This window comes from Nicotiana tomentosiformis, chromosome 7, assembly GCF_000390325.3.
Source record: "Nicotiana tomentosiformis chromosome 7, ASM39032v3, whole genome shotgun sequence".
NCBI classification, from domain to species: Eukaryota; Viridiplantae; Streptophyta; class Magnoliopsida; order Solanales; family Solanaceae; genus Nicotiana; species Nicotiana tomentosiformis.
This window is the reverse complement of record NC_090818.1, coordinates 25,511,250-25,530,781: the sequence shown is the minus strand read 5'-3', so window position 1 is coordinate 25,530,781 and position 19,532 is coordinate 25,511,250. Positions and strand designations below refer to the sequence as shown.

The following is a 19,532-nucleotide window of genomic DNA, read 5'->3' as shown; positions in this document are numbered from 1 at the left end:
TTAAGATGAAAACCTGTTACTACTCGGTAAAAAATTGGGTTTTACAATAAATAGCTCGTGTACGCACTCGTCACCTCACGTACACGTCACTCACATATCACAACAGTACCAAATCCTAAGGGGATTTCCCCCACATAAGGTTAGGCAAGCCACTTACCTCGAACCAAGCTCAATCAATCAGTAAGAATGCCCTTTCCTCGATTATCCGACTCCGAATGGCCCAAATCTAGCCAAAAATAATTCCACATCATAAATACAACTATAATAGACCAAGCACCCAGGCCCACGTCTCAAAATCGGGTAAACGTCAAAAAATACGAGCACCCAATCAATCACGAGTTCACTCGTACCAAAATTATCCAAATCCGATATCAAAATCTCAATCAAAACTCAAAAACTTAGTTGAAGAACTTCTCCCATTTTTTCCCAAATTTCTCAACCAAATTCCTTAATTAGATGATGAAATCAACTATAGATTAGTGGAATATAACCATAAATGAGTTAAGAATCATTAACCCAAAGTCCTCTCTGAAAAATCCTTGAATTATTGCCTTAATCAGAGCTCTCAAGGTCCCAAAATTGAAAATGGGATAAAACTGTCGAACTTGGCCCTTTTCTGCCTAGCGATTTTGCATCTACGGGCTTCCAGTCGCACCTGCAACGCCGTACCTGCAGAAATTCTATCGTAGATGCGGAAATGACTTAAGATAACTGGGACCGCTTCTGCGATCAGGTGGCCGCACCTGCGTGTGTGCACCTGCGGACAATGGTCCGCTTCTGCTGTCTTCCTCTGCGCCTGCAGTTCCTCTAGCGCATCTGCAGACATCGCAGATGCGACATTTTCCTCGCACTTGCGACCCCTGACCAAACCTCCCAACTCCGCTTCTGCGCTCCTCGATTCGCACATGCGTGTCCGCACCTGCGGCCAACCCCACCGCAGATGCGATGACAGCAGAAGTTGAAAAACTTCAGCAGCTACACAAGTCCAAAATTCGATCCGTTAGGTATCCGAAACTCGCACGAGGCCCCCCGGGACCTCAACCAAACACACCAACAAATCCTAAAATACCATAATAACTTAGTCGAGCCCTCAAATCAGATCAAACAACGCTAAAAACATGAAAATACCCTCCAATTCAAACTTAATAAACTTTGAAACTTCAAGCTTCTACAACCGATGCCGAAACCTATCAAATCACGTCCGATTGACCTCAAATTTTGCACACAAGTCATATTCGACATTACGGACCTACTCCAACTTTCAGAATCAGAATTCGACGCCGATATCAAAAAGTCCACTTCCGGCCAAACTTCCTAAAAATTCAACTTTCGTCATTTCAAGCCTAAATCAGCTACAGAACTCCAATTCACATTCCGGACATGCTCCTAAATCCAAAATCACCCAACGGAGCTAACAGAACCGACAAAATTCTATTCCGAAGCCGTCTTCATATAGTTCCAACTATGGTCAAAATCCTAAGACTTAAGCTTTCGTTTTAGGGACTAAGTCTCCCAAATCACCCTGAAACCACAAACAAAACCTCCCGGCAAGTCACATAAGCAGAAAAAGATACGGGGGACGCAGTAAATAGGGGATCGAGGCTATTACTCTCAAAACGACCGGTCGGGTCGTTACACAAAGGCTACAACAACCTAGAGGATAACAACAAAAAGAATACAGAAACAAAAAGCAGAGATAAAGAAGGTATACGTAAAGCAAAAGTCAACTTTGATATTCAGATGGAAAAGTTTTTACAAAAGCTCTTGAAGATGCCAAAAAAATATACAAAAAGTTAAAAGAAAACAAATGACCATCACCATCCCAGCCTTTGACGCCTTCTCCGTCCTCTCCTTAACCGTAAGCGGAGTCGTACCAAACACTATCCACAAGCCGGACTACACCCTCTTCCTCATCCTCCTCGGAGTCAGGCTGAGGCGTGGTAGGATCATAGTCACAAGCGAGCCGAACCTCACGAGCTTTAACTCGAGCATCCTCGACGGCCGCCTCAGAAACAGAAGCCACCTTAATCAAATCATGGATCATGTCTAGCCAGGCTTCAGTATTGATCCACTCCTCGTACTACTCACGAGGAATATTAGGATACTCTGCCTTCTCGGCCTCAAGAGCAGCAACTCAATCATGCAGCTTGGAGTTTTCCTTGTCCAACTCTCCAATCCTCTCCTCGAGTCGGTCCTCTTTAGCCTGGCCATTGATAGAGCATTATCCCGCTCGGAATGGAGAGTCCTGTTCGCCAGCTCGAGAATGTCAACCTTTCTCCGAGCATCCAGACAGGAAGACTTTCCCTACTCCAGCATCTGTTGCTTCTCAGCAACCTCCCATCGGAGAGCATCCATCTGAAACTGACACCCGTCTAACTCACTTTGCAGTTGTCCCACCTGATTCTAGAGGTTGCTGCATTGGGCTTCCACGCCCTTACTCAGGTCAAGATCCTTCTCCTTTCTCTTAAGAGCCCCCTCGAGGACGTTGATCCTCTCCACGACCACCATCAACTCCTCATCTTTCTTTTTCAATTCTTCTTCGGCCCCCTCGCGAAGTCGCCTCTGAGCTTCTCGGTACTTTCCACGGTACTTTTCATACTTACCCTTAACTTCACAAAAATTTCTTTCCGATTCTTCTCCTTCGGAGCACTCTCAATTTCCAGAATGACCGTCTAGATATTAAAGAAAGGGCAAACGTTAAAACTTAGAAATGAGTTAAGGCAAAGGGAAAAGAATAAACAATATCCATACTTACCCTGAGAGCAAGGCCGAAAATGTTCTTTGACATGGTACTATCACTTATCTCCTTGAGGGTCATACCCTTGGTGTTGGAGCAAAAAGGGCCGAGAGCGGGGACCACCTCCTCGGTGTTTCTCAGCAAATCACGATCCATTGGGATTATGATGGTCCTTGAGCCTCCCTCCATCCTCACCTCGATCTGAGTGAGTCCCTCATCGATCATCCTAAGATCATCACTGTCCATGTCGGAACCTGACTCGTCTCCCTTATCGACGACGTCCTTTCCTTTACCCTCGTTGGCCAGAGAAATATCCGCTTCCGGCCTGGAATATGAAGCCTCCTTTTGCCTCACAGACACAGAGCTATCATCGAGCGTCCTCTCCATGACCATCTCCCCCTCGGGACACAAAGGCATGCCCTCATTAACCTTTTACAGTTGTGGGGCCTCGGAGGTCGCCCCAACATCACCTCCAACGTGTACTATCGCTGTCTCCCGAAGGAGAAACCCATCATTTACTAAATCAACAGCCAAGGGAACTCCCCCTCCTATGTCTACTGCCTTCCTTTTACTGGACCGTAGGTCCCCATTACTGGGTGAGACTTCATCATCCTCATCGACGAGCGAAAATAAGGGAGGGCGGGCACAATAGCCGAAATAGGGGTGGAGGTGAAATGCATATTGGCTGCAATGGGGGCGGAGACGGAAGGCGTAGTGGCCCTTTTCCTCCTGAACGTGGGCACGAGAGCCATGTTCCTTCTCGTAGTCCCCCTCACTGAAACCTAAGAAAGAAGAGGCATATGGGTTTATAACAACGCAAGCCAACAAAAGATATAATCACGACCAGAAGAGAAAAATTAAATGTCGGGGGGGGGGGGGAGGGTCTGAGCTTCTAAAAGAAGCTCGGCCAGTCATGAATCCCCACAGTGTGGGGGAGAACCTGCCTCACTTAGTCAACGATACATATCGCCAAATGAGGATGACGACTCGAGGTTGCAGGGAGAAAAGAATTATTCGACCAATTCGAGATGAACAAAGTGCTTCAAAAGGTAAAAACAAAAAAATGCGAACACTTACATGTATTGTTCCAGGCCTCAGGGAAACCATCGACATTAGCCACGACGGTCTCAGTCTTGACATAGAAGTAGTCGAGCCAGAATTGTCGACTACCCTTGTCGTCCATCTTCACCACCAAACATTTGCCCCCACGATATCGAAGGTTCAACATCGTCCCTCTGTAAAAGCTAGGTGCGAACAGATGCACTAAGTGCCACACCGTGACCTCGACCCCGGCAAGTTTAATAAATTTTGATACCATTTTGATGACCTTATAAATATAAGGGGTGAGCTAAGCAGGGCAAACGCCATAATGGTGGCAAAACTACTCCACCAGTGGGAGAAGAGCGAATGAGTAGCCAATGGTAAACGGGTAGGCATAGAGAGTACAATACCCGGGACGATGAACGTGCACTTCGTCCTCACTAGCGAGGATCAATTCTACATGACTGGGAAGGCCGAACTTGGTTTTGAATATAGCCAAGTGCTTAGACGTCATCAATGATGGAAATTTTCCGCTCATCATGTCCGGCGACCGTTGAAAATCGTACCTAGCCTGAGGGTTGCGGGGGATGATCTCCTCCACTGAAGGAAGAGCTTCATCTTTTGCAGCGGCGACGACACCTTCCCCAAAAGCAGGGAACACAACAACAAAAGGAATGATGTGACTCTCTTCATCAGCATTAGAGGGAAGATTAGACATAGTTATGGAGTTTGTAGAAGATGAGAGTATACGAGGAAGTCGAAAATGCAGTGAATTCTTATGAAGTAGGAGAAGGAGGTCCAAAGTAGAAATTTAGAAAGTGTAAAATTTGAGTTTTGATGAAGCCATCCCTATTTATAGAAATGAAGGCACGAGACCCGAAATGGCTCATCATGATTGACACAGGAATCGAAATGACAAAGCCAATCAAAAGTCGCGCATAAATCGATGCGACACTTCGGGAACAAACGTCATCATGACGCCTAACGTCATGACATCATTTCTTTTTGTGGACCAGACGGTTCCGGAAAATCACCCGGGAAAAATTAGGAGTTCAAAATATGTGGTCCACGGAGAGCCACACTGCTCGCTTGTCACAACGACCACGACCGCTGTTGTCATATCGTTGAACTCGCTCATGAAGACGACCTCAACAAGTGAAGGGACTAACTGTATGGGCAAGCATTGTCATAGTCATATGCGAGCTTAATCGATATTATGAAAGCCTTCAAAAGCCACCACGTGTTATTAATTTGGTTTCAACGAAGTATGAACAAGAGGTCGAGGTCGAGGACGAGTACTCCCCTTAGCAGAGTAGTAACGGCTAGTTTTAAAGATAAACTTTAAAGGGAATATTCTAGTGAATATTACTTTTGTACTATTAGAATTTTGTTGCCCATGTGCCCTTATAAATAGTAAGAGATGTGGTTATAGAGGGGGGATTTGACACTCATTGTAAAAAATAATACATTGCCCATGTGCCCTTATTATACAGATACAAAATACACCTTTTCTTCAGATCTGTATCTAACCTTTTTCCCACGATCCAAGGAAAATCCAAATATTCAAAGGCTCATCAATCATTTATCATTGTTAGAGGGAATATCAAAGAATCTCATCCCATTTCGGTTGACTCGCTTGCATTTATTCACATTAATGCAATTATATATTATTTACTACTATTTAATGTTATTCTCTTTATTCTTAGGCCATTGAATATTGATTTACTGTTGCCCATTTATTGACATTTGAACAACATTTGTGACTCTCACTACTAAATCAGTTAAACAATATTTTGGATACTAATATTGGCTAAGATTAACTCTATTCTATTAGAAAATCTACTTGTTTAAACTTAGATCTAAATTTTGGATTAAACAATACCCTTTTTGACAATAATTATTGTAGTGAACCTTTGTTAACTAAAAAAAAATTGTACTACTTCATTGCACACGAACTCAAAAGTATAAAAGACGACGACAACAACAACGTAGTAAAATCCCAAAAGTGGTATGAGGAGGGTAGAGTGTACGCAGACCTTACCCTTACCCAAAAGGGATAGAGAAATTGTTTCCGATAAACTCTCGGTTCAAGGATACGAAAAAGACAAAAGCAAAAGAGACAAACATGAGAAAAAGAAAAAGGCAATAATATTATTTTACTATTAGAATTGTAAAGAACTATATTGACTCATTTCCTATTAAGAAATTTTAAAAAAATAAATCAAAATAAAATAAAATGCAAGCCAAGCATTCCCCTAGGGTTTTAGCCCAAACCCCTCTAATTTCATTTCAACAGAAAAATCTTTTCCATTTGGAAACATTCTGAACGATTCTCCTAACCCGATGGCCTTCGCCGCCGCTAGATCCATTTTCCGGTCACCGTCCGTGCGCAATGCCGCATCAAAGATAGCGTCGGAGGCTAAAGCAGCTCGATCTCCATTTCGCACGGCTTCTAGAACTCCTCTTTCCAATCGCATCTTTAGGTACTCTTTTGTGCTTGCTTTACTAGAAATATCTAGAATATGAATTTTTTTATATATAATTATCGATGTGACTGAACAAATTACGCATTTGAAGGTGTCCTGCTGAGTTGAGCGCTTGTGTGGAGTCACTGCAACCATACCACACTGCTACAGCTTCGGCTTTGATGACTTCCATGCTTACTGACTCTCTCCGTAGTTACAGTTGGCTTTCCGAAGGTAATTTTGTACTCTGTGTTTATATCGCCTCATAACTTTGCTGATTTTCACATGGATTCGCTAGAGCTCTGTTATTGATTAGTTAAATTGCTGTTGGTACCCTATTTTATTTAGTTGACCTAATTAGAGCTGAGTGTGCAATGTGTGAGTTTATTTGTAAAGTGAATCAGCTTTGTAATATGTGATATTTGAATTACGGCCTCTTTACATTCTCAAATAAAGAATTACGGCCCCTTTACATTCTCAAAAAAAGAATTACGGCCTCTTTAGTTCTGCTTTGTTTGTGCTAATGAAAATGTTTGAGAACTATGCAATGGTTTTTGTGTGAATTTAGTTATTAGGTGATGCAGATCTCAGTATATACAGTCAGTTGACTATACTTTAATTAATCAGTGTTGCGAATACTTTGTTTTCAATCTGCTCAGTTTACAGGATCAATATTGAGTAAATTCATAGTAGTCAGACTATTTTTTTTCTTTGATAATTGAGAAATCCCTGAGGCAAGTGGCGCACGGTTTGAAATAATGGGTCGTCCCTCTACCCTTCTCCACTTAAATACCTGACTTTTATCAGATGCGTGACATGTGCAGAACCCACACATCACGTGCTGCCCTCTTACCACTGGACCAAAGCCCTCAGGGTCGGACTTATGTTCACGCTAGTCATCTAATCACAATTCTCTTTTATTTGGGTTTTGAACTCTGGCCATTATTACGCAAGTCATTTTACCACAATTCTTTTTTATTTGGGTTTAGATTGGCCATGCTTTGCGAAACCTCATAGCAGTCACTAAGGGAAATTAATGAATGTAGAAATTCAAAATGCGGAACTTCTTTTCCCTCTCATTAGGATTAGGGGGTCAGGGAACAAGGATGTAATTATCTGCTTCGCTGTAGTTACAATGATCAATATTTATGACAAATGGTTCTGAAAGGACAGAATATATCCATACTTCTGGCTTCAAGTTTTTGATCTTCAGTTCCCTCTATTATTTCTCTTTCAATTTTGTCATTGCTGGGGAAGGGAATGGTGTTTATTTGAGAGCAGAATAGATCTACAGATAGCTCCCTGTTGTAATTAGCTAAAAGTGTCAATCTAGTAATTAGCTAAAGGTGTTCGTATGATAGTTTTAAGTTTTAGTCCAGGAGGAGTTGTAGCTCTCTTCTTCATCGAAACATCCAGTGCTGGCTGAATCCTTCATGATTTCAAGATTGTTGAAACTATGATCTAGTTGATTACTACCTCTGCTGGTAACAACCTTCAATCTCTGCCATGATTCAACTTAAATTAGACTTGAAATCATTCTTTTCCACCTGAATAAATTAGCCAATTGAGATGGAGTGTACCTACCATGTATTAACATCATTGGATATACGTTCTCCTCTTGATCTCTATCTAGTTCTCTTTTCCTTTCTTTCCTATAAACCTAACCATTTGGTGAGATTTTGTAGTTTCCGTATATCCATTTTTTTAATATTTGTCTGACCAACGGGTTTTTATTTTTTGATATAGGTATCTAGCAAGACCTATAGGACCCTCGTTTGATGTCCTTCCCCTCATTTACGACTTTGGTAAGTCAATTAAGTTTTTCTCTTTAGTGTCTTGGACATATCCGAAGTTTAACAGGGACCTTCTAATTTATAGTTTTGAAATATGAAATTTTTTGGAAAAGAAGTTTTGGCTACTGAGCATGATATATGGAACCTCCTTTTTCCTCCTGATACAGTGGAGAAAATACCCTTAAACAATTTCATTGCCCTGAAAGAGTTTATTGATCTCAAAGGCAGCGTTATGCTAAGTAATTGCTATTAGTCTCTTGCATTCTCTTCATTTGAGTGTTGCCCATATATTTCCCAATTCCTATTTCTGTCACTTTGATTGAGTGCTGGATACTTCATTCTTCCTGTTGTAGGCGTTGACAAGACTAGATGAAGGAGAAGCTTAGAGGACTGAGTTGGATTCATTTATATTTGGAAGCTTTCAGTTTAGAAATTGCTACTTGCATAAAATTTGCTGAGTACTTCTGCTGGTTTAGAAATAAACTATGATGGTTGTTAGGGGTGTATAATGACCGCATATTCTGTAGATTTTGCTGATGAATATCCCATCACAAAAAGATTTAGCCGATGCTTATTTGCACTGAGAGATTTTTATTTCATATTCTTGTGCATTCTGGCTCTTATTCATGGATGCCAATTGGATTTAATAACTTGACAAGCACTATCATGTTTTCTTTGTTTGGTTGCCTCGGTAGATATTTGTTAAATCAGGATGTTTTCCTAGACTACACTTGATAGAATTGGTGCTTACAATTTATTTTTATTCAATCAGCCCAAAATGAAGATGTGTGATGATTTTCGGAGAGCTGAAGCTAAATTTACGTTTGTAGTTTCTCACAATGTGGCGCTAAGTAAAGAGGTTATAATGAGTCACCAAAGAGCGCCGCTGGATTTTTTTAATTGTTAAACTTAGAACATGTCTTGGAGATCAACGCTTGATGTAGTAATAATTTGATGCAGAATTACATTGCTGATTCCTAGCTTGTGTGCCTTTCTCTTTATATATCTTTGTTATTGATGGTAACTTCGTACCTTTCTCGTTGTAACTTTGCTATTGCTGTTTCTAAGGTAGTTGGGCTTTACTGTAACACTGACTTCTTGTTAATCAATCAGTTTGCGATAATGACACATTATCAGTTACCTGTCCTCAGGGGGTTGAAGCTACGCTATCATTCAGACTTGCCATTGAAGTAGCTATTTGCAGGGTTTATTTGTTATCTTAATTGGGTCTAGAGTCGTTGTAAATAAATTTTCAGCCAATTTTGTGGCTAAAAATTGTGCTTCCATCACAACAGTTGCGTTGTTTTCTCACTCAGTAATAAATGTTTGGTCGTTGAATTATTATGTAAATATGAGGATTTAACGATTCTAAAATTGGCATACAAAATTGGCATTATGCATATTGCAATTCTAAAAGTTTGTTAATAACCCACATCATTCAAATTCAACCACAGCTGAAATCAACAATAATAGGATTACGAAGAGAAGCACTAGGTGGAAGAAAATTTTGGAAATGAATTACTTAACTTACACATTTATAACGAGTACCTACTAAACACTGAAAAGAAGTTTGATACATTTGGTGGTGGTTTTGCTGCACAACAGTCAGCTTCTTTTACATTGTGTTAGGTCGCATCGGTTATGGTAATACAAAATACGAAATACAAAGGCATCGATTGTCAATCTTAGGAACTGGTTTTTACCTGTTACAACACGGGAAATGACTGGAAAGTAAAAAACCCACGCTATAACCAAGTGAAGAAAGCAACACTATAATATGAGGTTGATGACAACAGATCATGAGTTACGAAGTACTGGCACTTTTGCTCATTAATTCCATGTGATTGAAGATATGCATAGCAATAATTTCAGATTTGAAGCAATTTTCTGGCTGTAACTTCAATCTTTCATTTCTAAAGAGCTGTCTACTCTTCTACGTTCACCAGCTCATACTCTACCAAAGATAGGTTGTTCTCCTCGTTAACACCAAAATCAGCTGGTTCAGTAACCTCAACACGACCCCATTTGTCTACTGCAAGTCGCATTGAACCTTTGAACATGTCTATCTTTGCATTACGGAGAATCACAGTGGCATCGGGCTTCATCATATCAACTGCATGTGAAAGGAAATAGGTGAATAACCAAAACTCAAAACTAAAACCGTCCTTCGGAAAAAAGAAAGTACTCTCGTTCAGGCACAAAATCACATAAACAGTTCAAAGCATGAAAAATTCCAATGGCCAACAGATCTGCATATTTAGCCAGCAACCTCAATACACAAATAGAATTATTAATTGCAGTCAAATATGCATGCCAAATAAATCAATAGCATAAACTAACCAGTATTTCTCCATGAAAAGAAAATATTTCAGTATTTGCTACTCCATCTTAAAAGAGAGTTGTTAATATAGCTAAATGTTGACAAGTGAGGGAGATAGCCTAATGGAAGTGACCTTCACCTCTAACAAAGAGGTTGTGGAGTCGCAACGAGATCAAAGAGGGAAAATGACCGCCGGTGACTCCTAAGCAAGGGGATTGTTGGCTGGGGTTTAACTAAACTATTACAGCTCTGTTCAAACTAAACTCATATGCTATTTACTAAAGGCTAGAACGAGAGTCAAACGAGTTCATATAAAGAAATGCATTTCTATCCATTAAACGGACTCAACAAAGGGAGGGAAGTGCATATTAATCATAGAGAAAGTGGAATTTCCACATAGGGGAAAGGAAATGCTTTGAAGTAGAAGTTTTTGTTCCACCTCATAGCTTCCTAACAAGACGAGCTGAGCAGGTCAATCAAGCACAATGTTTCCGAACTTGTAAAATCACAGCATCCTCTTCGTGTTATCATGATACTCTATGAAAATGTACAGGAAAGAAACAAGCTTATTCTTAGAGGTCCAGAAAGAAATCAGGATTAGGACTAGGGGTGGTAAACGGGCGGGTTGGATATGAGCAAGTCGAAAACGGGTAATTCAAAAACGGATAAATTATCCGACCCGACCCATATTTTAGACGGATTAAAAATGGGTTATCCGGCGGATAATATAGATATCCACATTATCCATGTCTTCTTGAATATGATCACTTGTGGAAGAATTGCTAGTCTTACAAACTTGAGGAACCCCCAATTTGAGGCTTTACAAATGAAAAAGTTAAACACATTAGTTATCCATTGATTATCCATTTGGTTAACCATTTTCTAAGTGGATAATATGGTTCTTATCCATATTCGACCCGTTTTTAAAAAGTTCATTATCCAACCCATTTTTTAATGAATAATATGGGTGTATAACTGTTTTCTTTTAATCATTTTGCCACCTCTAATTAGGACACAAGCTAGATTTCCCAATTACAGAATTAACCGCAACTCATTAGATGCTAGTATAAAACATGACACCAGATTGACATGTTCAATCAATACCGAAAAATCCTTCATAACATGCAAATGCACTCATTTGTTGTATTAAGTTTCTATTTATTCTTCAATTCTTCAAAATTCATTAAGGAGACAGTTTCATTTCCAGCTTTTCTCAAACGATCGTAACGCGGAAGTTACCATAACCTAAACCAGTGCATCAAACCGAACAAAATTTTGAAAATTAAAATCAAATATAAAAGTAAGCTAACAATTACAAATACAAAGCAAAATTCCATTTCCGAAAATGAGAGATTATTTAGTACATACCCTGTTCATTACGGGCAGTGAAGAGGATGGAACCGGTATCATCACCGACAAGGCACTCGGCGAGACGAGCTGGACCACGGGAATTCAGCGACCCCGATGATCTGCCACCTCGGCCGGCGCCGCCAGTGCCTTTGACGGTATTCGATTGAACAACCTTAACCATCAAGTTGTGTCCATGTGTACCTGGCTTTAAGCTATCCACTTTCACAAAAACCGGCTTCTTCTTTTCTGTAGTAGCTGCCGTACTCGGTGCCGCCGCGGTTGCCATTTCCGATACGAAAGCAAAAATCCTTAAACCCTAATTTCAGAATTTCTGGAATAAGAACAAAACGGTGGTGTATGAAGAAAAACAAACGATTTTTAGGGTCTTTGAAGTGGGCCTGTTCTGTTGACTTGGTTCCACGTCGTCGTCGCGTGTGCCCAAAAACAAAAGTTAATTATTGGGAAAAAGGAGACGGGAAAATGATTGGTACGGAAATAATGCCAAAAAATGATTTGGGTAAGGATGTATTGCACTATTGCTTGCTGTTAAAATACATGTACTTATTTGCCTATAAACTAGTCACTGAGCATAGTACATATTTGGGCTAAATAAAAAGTAGGCTGAGACACTTAAATTGTTAGAATTTTTCATTTAGATACCTGTACTTAAGGATGTTCTTAATGAGCACGTATATTATACGAACTTTGTTCTAATTTGACACTTTTTTACAATTAACGAAACTTACAAAGTGTGTGCAATACACTCGCCACTGACATGGCAAATGACGAATAAAATGAGGATATATATCTGTTTGAGTTAAAAAAAAGAGGAAAAACTATGTTAAATCTATTTAATAAACAAAATAAAAATAACATTCTCAAAAAGAAAAGAAAAACTTAATTTACACCCAATCAGGAAAGAACACATTTAAAAAAAATGAGACATTGGTGTTTTAGAAATCAGTGTTCTTCACTATCTTCATGTGTGTTCTTGTTCCAACCACGATTTTAATCCAAATTTTTAAGAGAAACTTCTCCAAATTTGTTATAACTTCAGCTAAAGATTCCCCACAACACCCTGAAGACAAACCCAATATTAATTTCTCAAACTTTCATCAAATCAAGTAACCCATTTTAAACCTTCAAGCTTTTTAAAGACCCCATTAATGATATTTCGATTTAAAATGAAGAACTCAGACTCATTTCAGTTTTAATCAATAGGGACGATTGTTGGTTCAAACTTTCGAGCTAAATCAATGGTGGATGCACAACAATGGTGAAAGTGGAGGAAGCAATGGTGGAAATGGTGGTGGAGAGAAAGAAGAAGGAATAAAAAAAAGAAAAAATCTATTTTGGGGGCTCTTCACGCGCCTATATTGGGTGAAACTCACTCTATGTGCCAACTCAGCAAGAAGTGCCTAATTAGAACAAAGTTCGTGTAATGGACGTGCTCATTAGGAACACCCCTAAGTTCAGGTGTCTAAATGAAAAATCGTGCTAACTTTAAGTGTCTCCCTATCCGTATGTATTCAGCCTAAAAAGTATACTTTTATCTAAAAAATTTGTCGTTAGATGAATTAGTTTTACCTATCCAATCAATAATTGCTTATGATTGCATCGCTATTCAATCGATTTTTGGGTTATAAGCATTATAAGATATTTCATTAATTGTAAATTATTTCTTAATACAGTAAAGTGTCACTTTTTTGTGGATAGACTAAAAAGAAAAAAGAGCCTTATAAATTAAGATAAATGGAGTATTAATTAGTAGGGGTTAATTGAATACAATAAAGATTTAAAATTAAGAAACACCTCTAGATTACAAATAGTAAGTAGGAGTTACACAAAATAACGGCTTTGAGTTAGTAAGTTTTTATATCAAACCAAAGACACTAACTAATGCTGTTTAGACTTTTGTTTATTACTAATCTTATTGTACGCGCGTTGCGCGTGTACTCTGTATAAATGAGAAAAAACTTTTTAAAATAGCATAATTTATTATTCGAAAGATGTATTTGTGTTACATCTCTTTATTTTCACTATCTCGATTCAATTCTGAAGCCAAAGAATTTAATAGCTTGCGATCGTAGATAATGAGGATAATGATCGTCGCGTGAACCTCAATAAGAAGTTAAAACAATTCTTTCATGTAAAATATATTTTTTTTTTTTTGGTTTTTTAGTTCGGGCATAGTAAATTTATTTCTATTGTCAATAAAAAAGAATATTTCTTTTGTCGATTGGAATTGAGATCATTCTGGCGCAAGCAGTCATGTAGCCATGTATTTTGTGATTTGGTTCATAGTATATTCTAACTTCTAACATTTTTTTTGTAAATTTGCGTGCAATAAAAATATAATTTGATTATTTATTGTACGATCATGCATGCTTTTAATATTTTTGGCTCATTGCTTTGGAGAAAATTGGCAAATAAGTATATTTTTATAATTTTCTAATTTTTTGAGCACGTGCGCGAAAAATAAAGCTACATATTAATTGTGAGATTACTTCATATCAATAATATTTTGAACGAGCAATCAGATTGCTTTGTATATTGTTATTTTGTGTCTAATTTTTGGAGCATGCTCCTAAAAGAATCATCAATGATATTTAAATAATGATAATAATAATAATAATATTTAAACAAGTAAACTTTTGTAGTATTACTTCGCGTTGATGATGACAAGGTTTTGTGGCATTAGTTTTTCTGGCCTTTTAGCTTCGTGTGAGATTTGCAACTTTAAAGGATTTGTTAGAGCATGCTCCTAAAAGAATCATCAATGATATTTAAATAATGATAATAATAATAATAATAATAATAATAATAATAATAATAATAATATTTAAACAAGTAAACTTTTGTAGTATTACTTCGCGTTGATGATGACAAGGTTTTGTGGCGTTAGTTTTTCTGGCCTTTTAGCTTCGTGTGAGATTTGCAACTTTAAAGGATTAGTTATATTGCCTAACTAAGAGAGAAAATCTAAGTTAGAAGAATTTATTATACATCTAAATATTAGGCTAAGTATTAATTGAAGTCGATTTGAAAATCCTAAATATTAGGAAGTTAATTTAAATTATAATTTAACCCCTTGTGAAATCTATTTTTAAAGGGTAAAAAAGGCGAATAATATTTTGCTAAAGATTTTCGTGCTTTTAATATAGTATAGATAGATAGATTAGTTTTATAGATGCTAAAATGTATGTCAAACGGAACTGAGTTTATTTTCGTTTAGTTTACTTCCACCAACTTCTGCAACCATTGCTCTTCAATGTAATATGGGCACATCAGATATTTGTGCTAAATAAGAAGTATACTTCCATGTCCCAATTTATGTTATTTTATTTGATTAAGTATGAAATTTAATAAAAAAAATTAATTTTTTTTCAAAAAAAATAATTTGTAGATATTTGTGTGATTAATGAAAATTTTAAAGTTAAATTGTTTGTTAATATAGTAAGGTGTCACTTTTTTGTGGATACACTAAAAAAGAAAGCGAGACTTACAAATTAGCATAGATGGAGTATTAATTAGTATGTGGTAATTTTTCATATGATATATTAAAAATGAATACAATAAACGACAAAGTTTTTTTAGCATAGTGATGTCTGGGGAGGGTAGTATGCACGCATACCTTACCCCTACCTTGTGGAGGTAAAGAGACTGTTTTCAATAGACCATCGGCTCAGGAAAGCATAGGTACCATAATAATAACAAGAAAACAAGACGGAACAACCCGAGAAACCATGTAAAAGTAGCATACATAACAAAATAGTATGATGATCGAAATGCAAAAAACAAAAAACGACAGGTATTCAAAGAAACTTAATACCAACCAAATACGTGAGGACGTACTAATACTACCAGTATGAATAATCTAGACTACCTAACCTACTATGTTAATCCTCGACCTCCGCACCTTTCTATCAAGGGTTATGTCCTCGGTCAGCTGTAGCTGCGCCATGTCATGCCTAATCACCTCACCCCAACTCTTCTTTGACCTACCTTTACCTCTCCTAAGGCCCTCCAATGTCAACCTCTCACACCTCTTCACCGGGGCATCTGTGCTTCTCCTGCTCACATGTCCAAACCATCTAAGTCGTGCTTCCCGCATCTTGTCTTCAATAGGGGCCACACCCACCTTGTCCCGAATAACTTAATTCCTAATCCTATCTAACCTGGTGTGCCCGCACATCTATCTCAACATCCTCATCTCTGCTACATTCATCTTATGGACGTGGGAGCTCTTGACTGGCCAACACTTAGCACCATACAATATAACAGGTCTGACCACCGCTCTATAAAATATACCTTTAAGTTTTGGTGGTACCTTCTTGTCACACAAAATACCGAAAAATAAGTTTCTATTTCATCCATCCCGCCCCAATACGATGTGTGACATCTTCATCAATATCCCCATCCCCCCTGTATAATAGACCTAAGGTACTTAAAACTTTCCCTCCTAGGGATGACTTGTGAATCCAGCCTAACCTCCCCTTCCACTCCCTGAGTAGCACTACTAAACTTACACTCCAAGTATTCTGTCTTAGTTCTGCTCAGCTTGAAACCTTTAGACTCCAGGGTCTGTTTCCGCACCTCTAACCTCGCATTAACACTGTCTCGCGTTTCTTCAATCAAAACAATGTCGTCTGCAAATAACATGCTTTACGACACCTCTCCTTGGATGTGGCGAGTCAGTACGTCCATCGCTAGGGCAAACAAAAAAGAACTGAGTGCCGACCCCTGATGGAACCCCATCATGACCAAAAAATGGTCCGAGACCCCTCCCACTATCCTCACGCAGGTCTTCGCTCCACCATACATGTCACGACCTGAAATCTACTAGTCGTGATGCATCTAACCCAACCCGCTAGGTACGCCAATTAACGATTATCCATTTTCAATTAACTTAATAAAACAATTAAACAAATGAATTATCTTAGTCTTATATATCTCCAAGGACTGGTAGTATAAATCATGAGCTTCTAAGAATAAAATTTACAAGCTTATATGAAGTAAATACATCTTCTAATTGAAAAGTATATAACCAAAGTTTTTTTTTTTTATAAATCTAAGGCTACCATGAACAAGAGACAACTACAACAGAAACGCAGGTACAGCTTCAATCCCGGCAACCACCGAGCACAGCAACAACAACAACCAACATCTGCACGTAATGTGCAGAAGTGTAGTATCAGTACAACCGACCCCATGTACTGAGTAAGTATCTTATCTAACCTCGTCGAAGTAGTGACGAGGCTTTGGTTAAACGATGTTCATTGATAAAACCTGTAATGTAAACTAACAATAGAACTATACTACAGTATAACAAAGTAGAGCACACGAAACGATTATACAAAGCAATAACAGAGTACTAAAAGAAAACACAATTCAACAGGTATCAATATCTCAACCAATCCTTTCCTGAGAGCGAAAGCCAATAAATCACAACAATTACCTCAAAGCTTTTATAATGTGAGAAATATACTCAATACATCAAATCCAACAGCACGGCAATACCCTTTGTGCATTTATCTCATCCTCACTGATTATGCGTAAAACAGTACCAACCAAATGACAGAAATGCCGATAATAGAAATGATAGAGTGGGAAATACGCAAATAGCAATGGAGGATGAGAATGTACATGAGAACATCCGTAACAGACTGAACAGAAAGCATAGAGATAATGTCAATGATTAGGAAAAAGGAATGTAACTTCGACTAACTAGCAAGGTGAAGGCATGAAGACAAATATGACAAATAAGGAAGCGGTCACATGATCTTTATAAGTTTGCAAGTAGGTTTATGAACGACTAGTATGGAAGAAGACATACACTTAAGTGCAACAAAACAGATGACATGGATGAATTTATAACAACAGGAAATATGCATGATATTAGCAAGTTTAAACAACTAGAAGGCATGATAGTACGACAACAAAGGTGATAGAGGAAAAAGACAAAACAGTAACGGCATATCACATAAGAACCATGAACACGAAATAACAATTCCAGGTAAAGACATGAAGGTATCTGCAAGAAAGAAATATCACAGCATAATGCCTGTCTCTTATCCTCACTTGTACGGAAACACCCTTCGTGCCATGAACTCACCATAACATGAAAGCGTAATAATATAAATACAATAGCACGGTATCACCTTTCGTACTTTTACTCACATAACATGGCACGACATAACCCTTCGTGTTTTTACTTACAATGATATGGCATGGCATCACCCTTCATGCTTTTACTCTCAATAATGCACGGCATCACCCTTCGTGCTTTTACTCTCAATAATATGGTACGACATCACCCTTCGTGCTTTAACTCTCAAATAATATGGCATGACATCACCCTTCGTGCTTTACACTCTTCCTCACATGATAATGTATAAACAAAGTCACGGCATCACCCTTCGTGATTTACACTCTTCCTTACCAAGCATATATATATCAATGACAAACAAGGCAGGAAGCATAAATAACGTCAAGGAGAGTGTTTAAACGGATATTTCAAATGAATCCCAATCATAACTTCCAAGCCAACAATAGTTAAATAAACCCACAAGAACCTTATTATTCAAGTATTCAACAAATTTGACAAATGATCTACAACCCAAGTATAGAATCTAGTATCTCAAGAATATCGGTCGTAGCAATGTATTAATGATTATGCATATTGATGGCCGAATTAAACACACCAATATATTCTCAGAATTTCCATCAAATTTGATCAAGTTATAATAAGCTAAGTCCTAGTTTCTAATATTTAATACTATATTCTTAGTATCTAGGAGCCAAGTAAGGCATGAGGCAAGAAGGTCACGTGATTCTACAAGACGTAAAATTTACCCCCGAGCATGGTTACCCTGGCACATGAATATATGCTCTTCACCCTCATATATGTATCACCCCCGCATGTAGCAAACAATGTCAAAAAGTAGGAAAAATTCCCTCAACAAAGTTAGGCAAAACACTTATCTCAAAGAAGACAAACCGATACTCAGAAATGAACTCCTCGGGTGATATGACCTCTGGGCGGCTAAAATCTAATCAAAATAACTTCAAAGCACAAATAAAACTCGTAAGAGACTATTCCGGATCATAAAGCCTCAATCTTTAACAAAGTCTAAAAATCGACCCAAAAGTCGACCCCCAAGCCCGCACCTCGGAACCCGACAAATTTTATAAAATACGGCCACCCATTCAAGTACGAGTCCAACCATACTAGTTTCACTCAAATTTGACTCCAATTCGATGCTCAAAACTCAAAAATTCATATTATGAACTTTAGGCCAAAACCTCCAATTTCCTCTATAAAATTCATAATTCAATTATCAAAAACGAGGGTAGATTCGTGATATAAGATAAAAAATGAGTAGAGAACACTTACCCTAGTCCACAGGATGAAAATTGCTCCAAGAATCGCCTCAATCCGAGCTTGGAAATGTTAAAATGAAGTCAAATCGCGATTTTTAAAAGAACACTGCTCAGGTCTTTTATGCATCGCGAACGCGGAGGAACTATCACGTTCGCGAAGAAGAAAACAAAAGCTGCCCAGAATACCCTTCGCGAACGCGAGAAACGGGACGCGAACGCGATGAACAAGCGACAGGACTTACGCGAACGCGAAAAGGAAAATGATCACCACTGCCCGGGGCCTGGTTTGCACTTCGCGAACGCGACATATAGAATGCGAGCGCGAAGAAGGAGGTGGCAGAACTTCGCGAACGCGAGAGGGTAGATGCGAACGCGAAGAAGAAATATTACACCCTCCAAAATAACATTACGCGAACACGAGTGCAAGGACACGAACGCGATGA

The 19,532-nt window shown here is 38.5% G+C and overlaps 2 protein-coding genes across 9 annotated transcripts; one reads left to right on the top strand and one right to left on the bottom strand.

Annotated features, from left to right (window-relative positions):
* The first annotated feature begins 6,007 nt into the window (after positions 1 to 6,007).
* LOC104104065 (protein NUCLEAR FUSION DEFECTIVE 6, mitochondrial-like) lies at positions 6,008 to 9,386 on the top strand. Of its 8 annotated transcripts, none has more exons than XR_688057.3 (4): positions 6,012 to 6,261; positions 6,356 to 6,477; positions 7,990 to 8,048; positions 9,188 to 9,386. XR_688057.3 is itself a non-coding variant. In XM_009612055.4 (3 exons), exons 1-3 carry the CDS (start codon positions 6,122 to 6,124, stop codon positions 9,257 to 9,259), a joined length of 372 nt encoding a protein of 123 aa, XP_009610350.1. In that variant the 5' UTR covers positions 6,008 to 6,121; the 3' UTR covers positions 9,260 to 9,386. The 8 variants fall into 8 exon arrangements, 4 of the variants coding, with proteins under 4 accessions (XP_009610350.1, XP_009610358.1, XP_009610386.1 ...); XR_688058.3 differs by having other exon boundaries at positions 9,150 to 9,386; XR_688053.4 differs by lacking the exon at positions 9,188 to 9,386 and adding an exon at positions 8,809 to 9,141.
* A 145-nt stretch (positions 9,387 to 9,531) lies between these two features.
* LOC104104096 (uncharacterized protein At4g28440-like) lies at positions 9,532 to 12,206 on the bottom strand. The gene is made up of 2 exons (XM_009612099.4): positions 11,725 to 12,206; positions 9,532 to 10,149 (listed from the first exon to the last, which is right to left on the bottom strand). Exons 1-2 carry the CDS (start codon positions 11,990 to 11,992, stop codon positions 9,962 to 9,964), a joined length of 456 nt encoding a protein of 151 aa, XP_009610394.1. The 5' UTR covers positions 11,993 to 12,206; the 3' UTR covers positions 9,532 to 9,961.
* Positions 12,207 to 19,532: the final 7,326 nt, after the last annotated feature.

Coding starts and splice junctions, on each gene's coding strand:
- LOC104104065 (XM_009612055.4), top strand. CDS start 6,122: ATGGCCTTCGCCGCCGCTAGATCCATTTTCCGGTCACCGTCCGTGCGC. Junction 6,262..6,355: donor CTTTCCAATCGCATCTTTAG/GTACTCTTTTGT, acceptor ACGCATTTGAAG/GTGTCCTGCTGAGTTGAGCG. Junction 6,478..9,149: donor TTACAGTTGGCTTTCCGAAG/GTAATTTTGTAC, acceptor TTAATCAATCAG/TTTGCGATAATGACACATTA.
- LOC104104096 (XM_009612099.4), bottom strand. CDS start 11,992: ATGGCAACCGCGGCGGCACCGAGTACGGCAGCTACTACAGAAAAGAAG. Junction 10,150..11,724: donor CACTGCCCGTAATGAACAGG/GTATGTACTAAA, acceptor TTTCACATGCAG/TTGATATGATGAAGCCCGAT.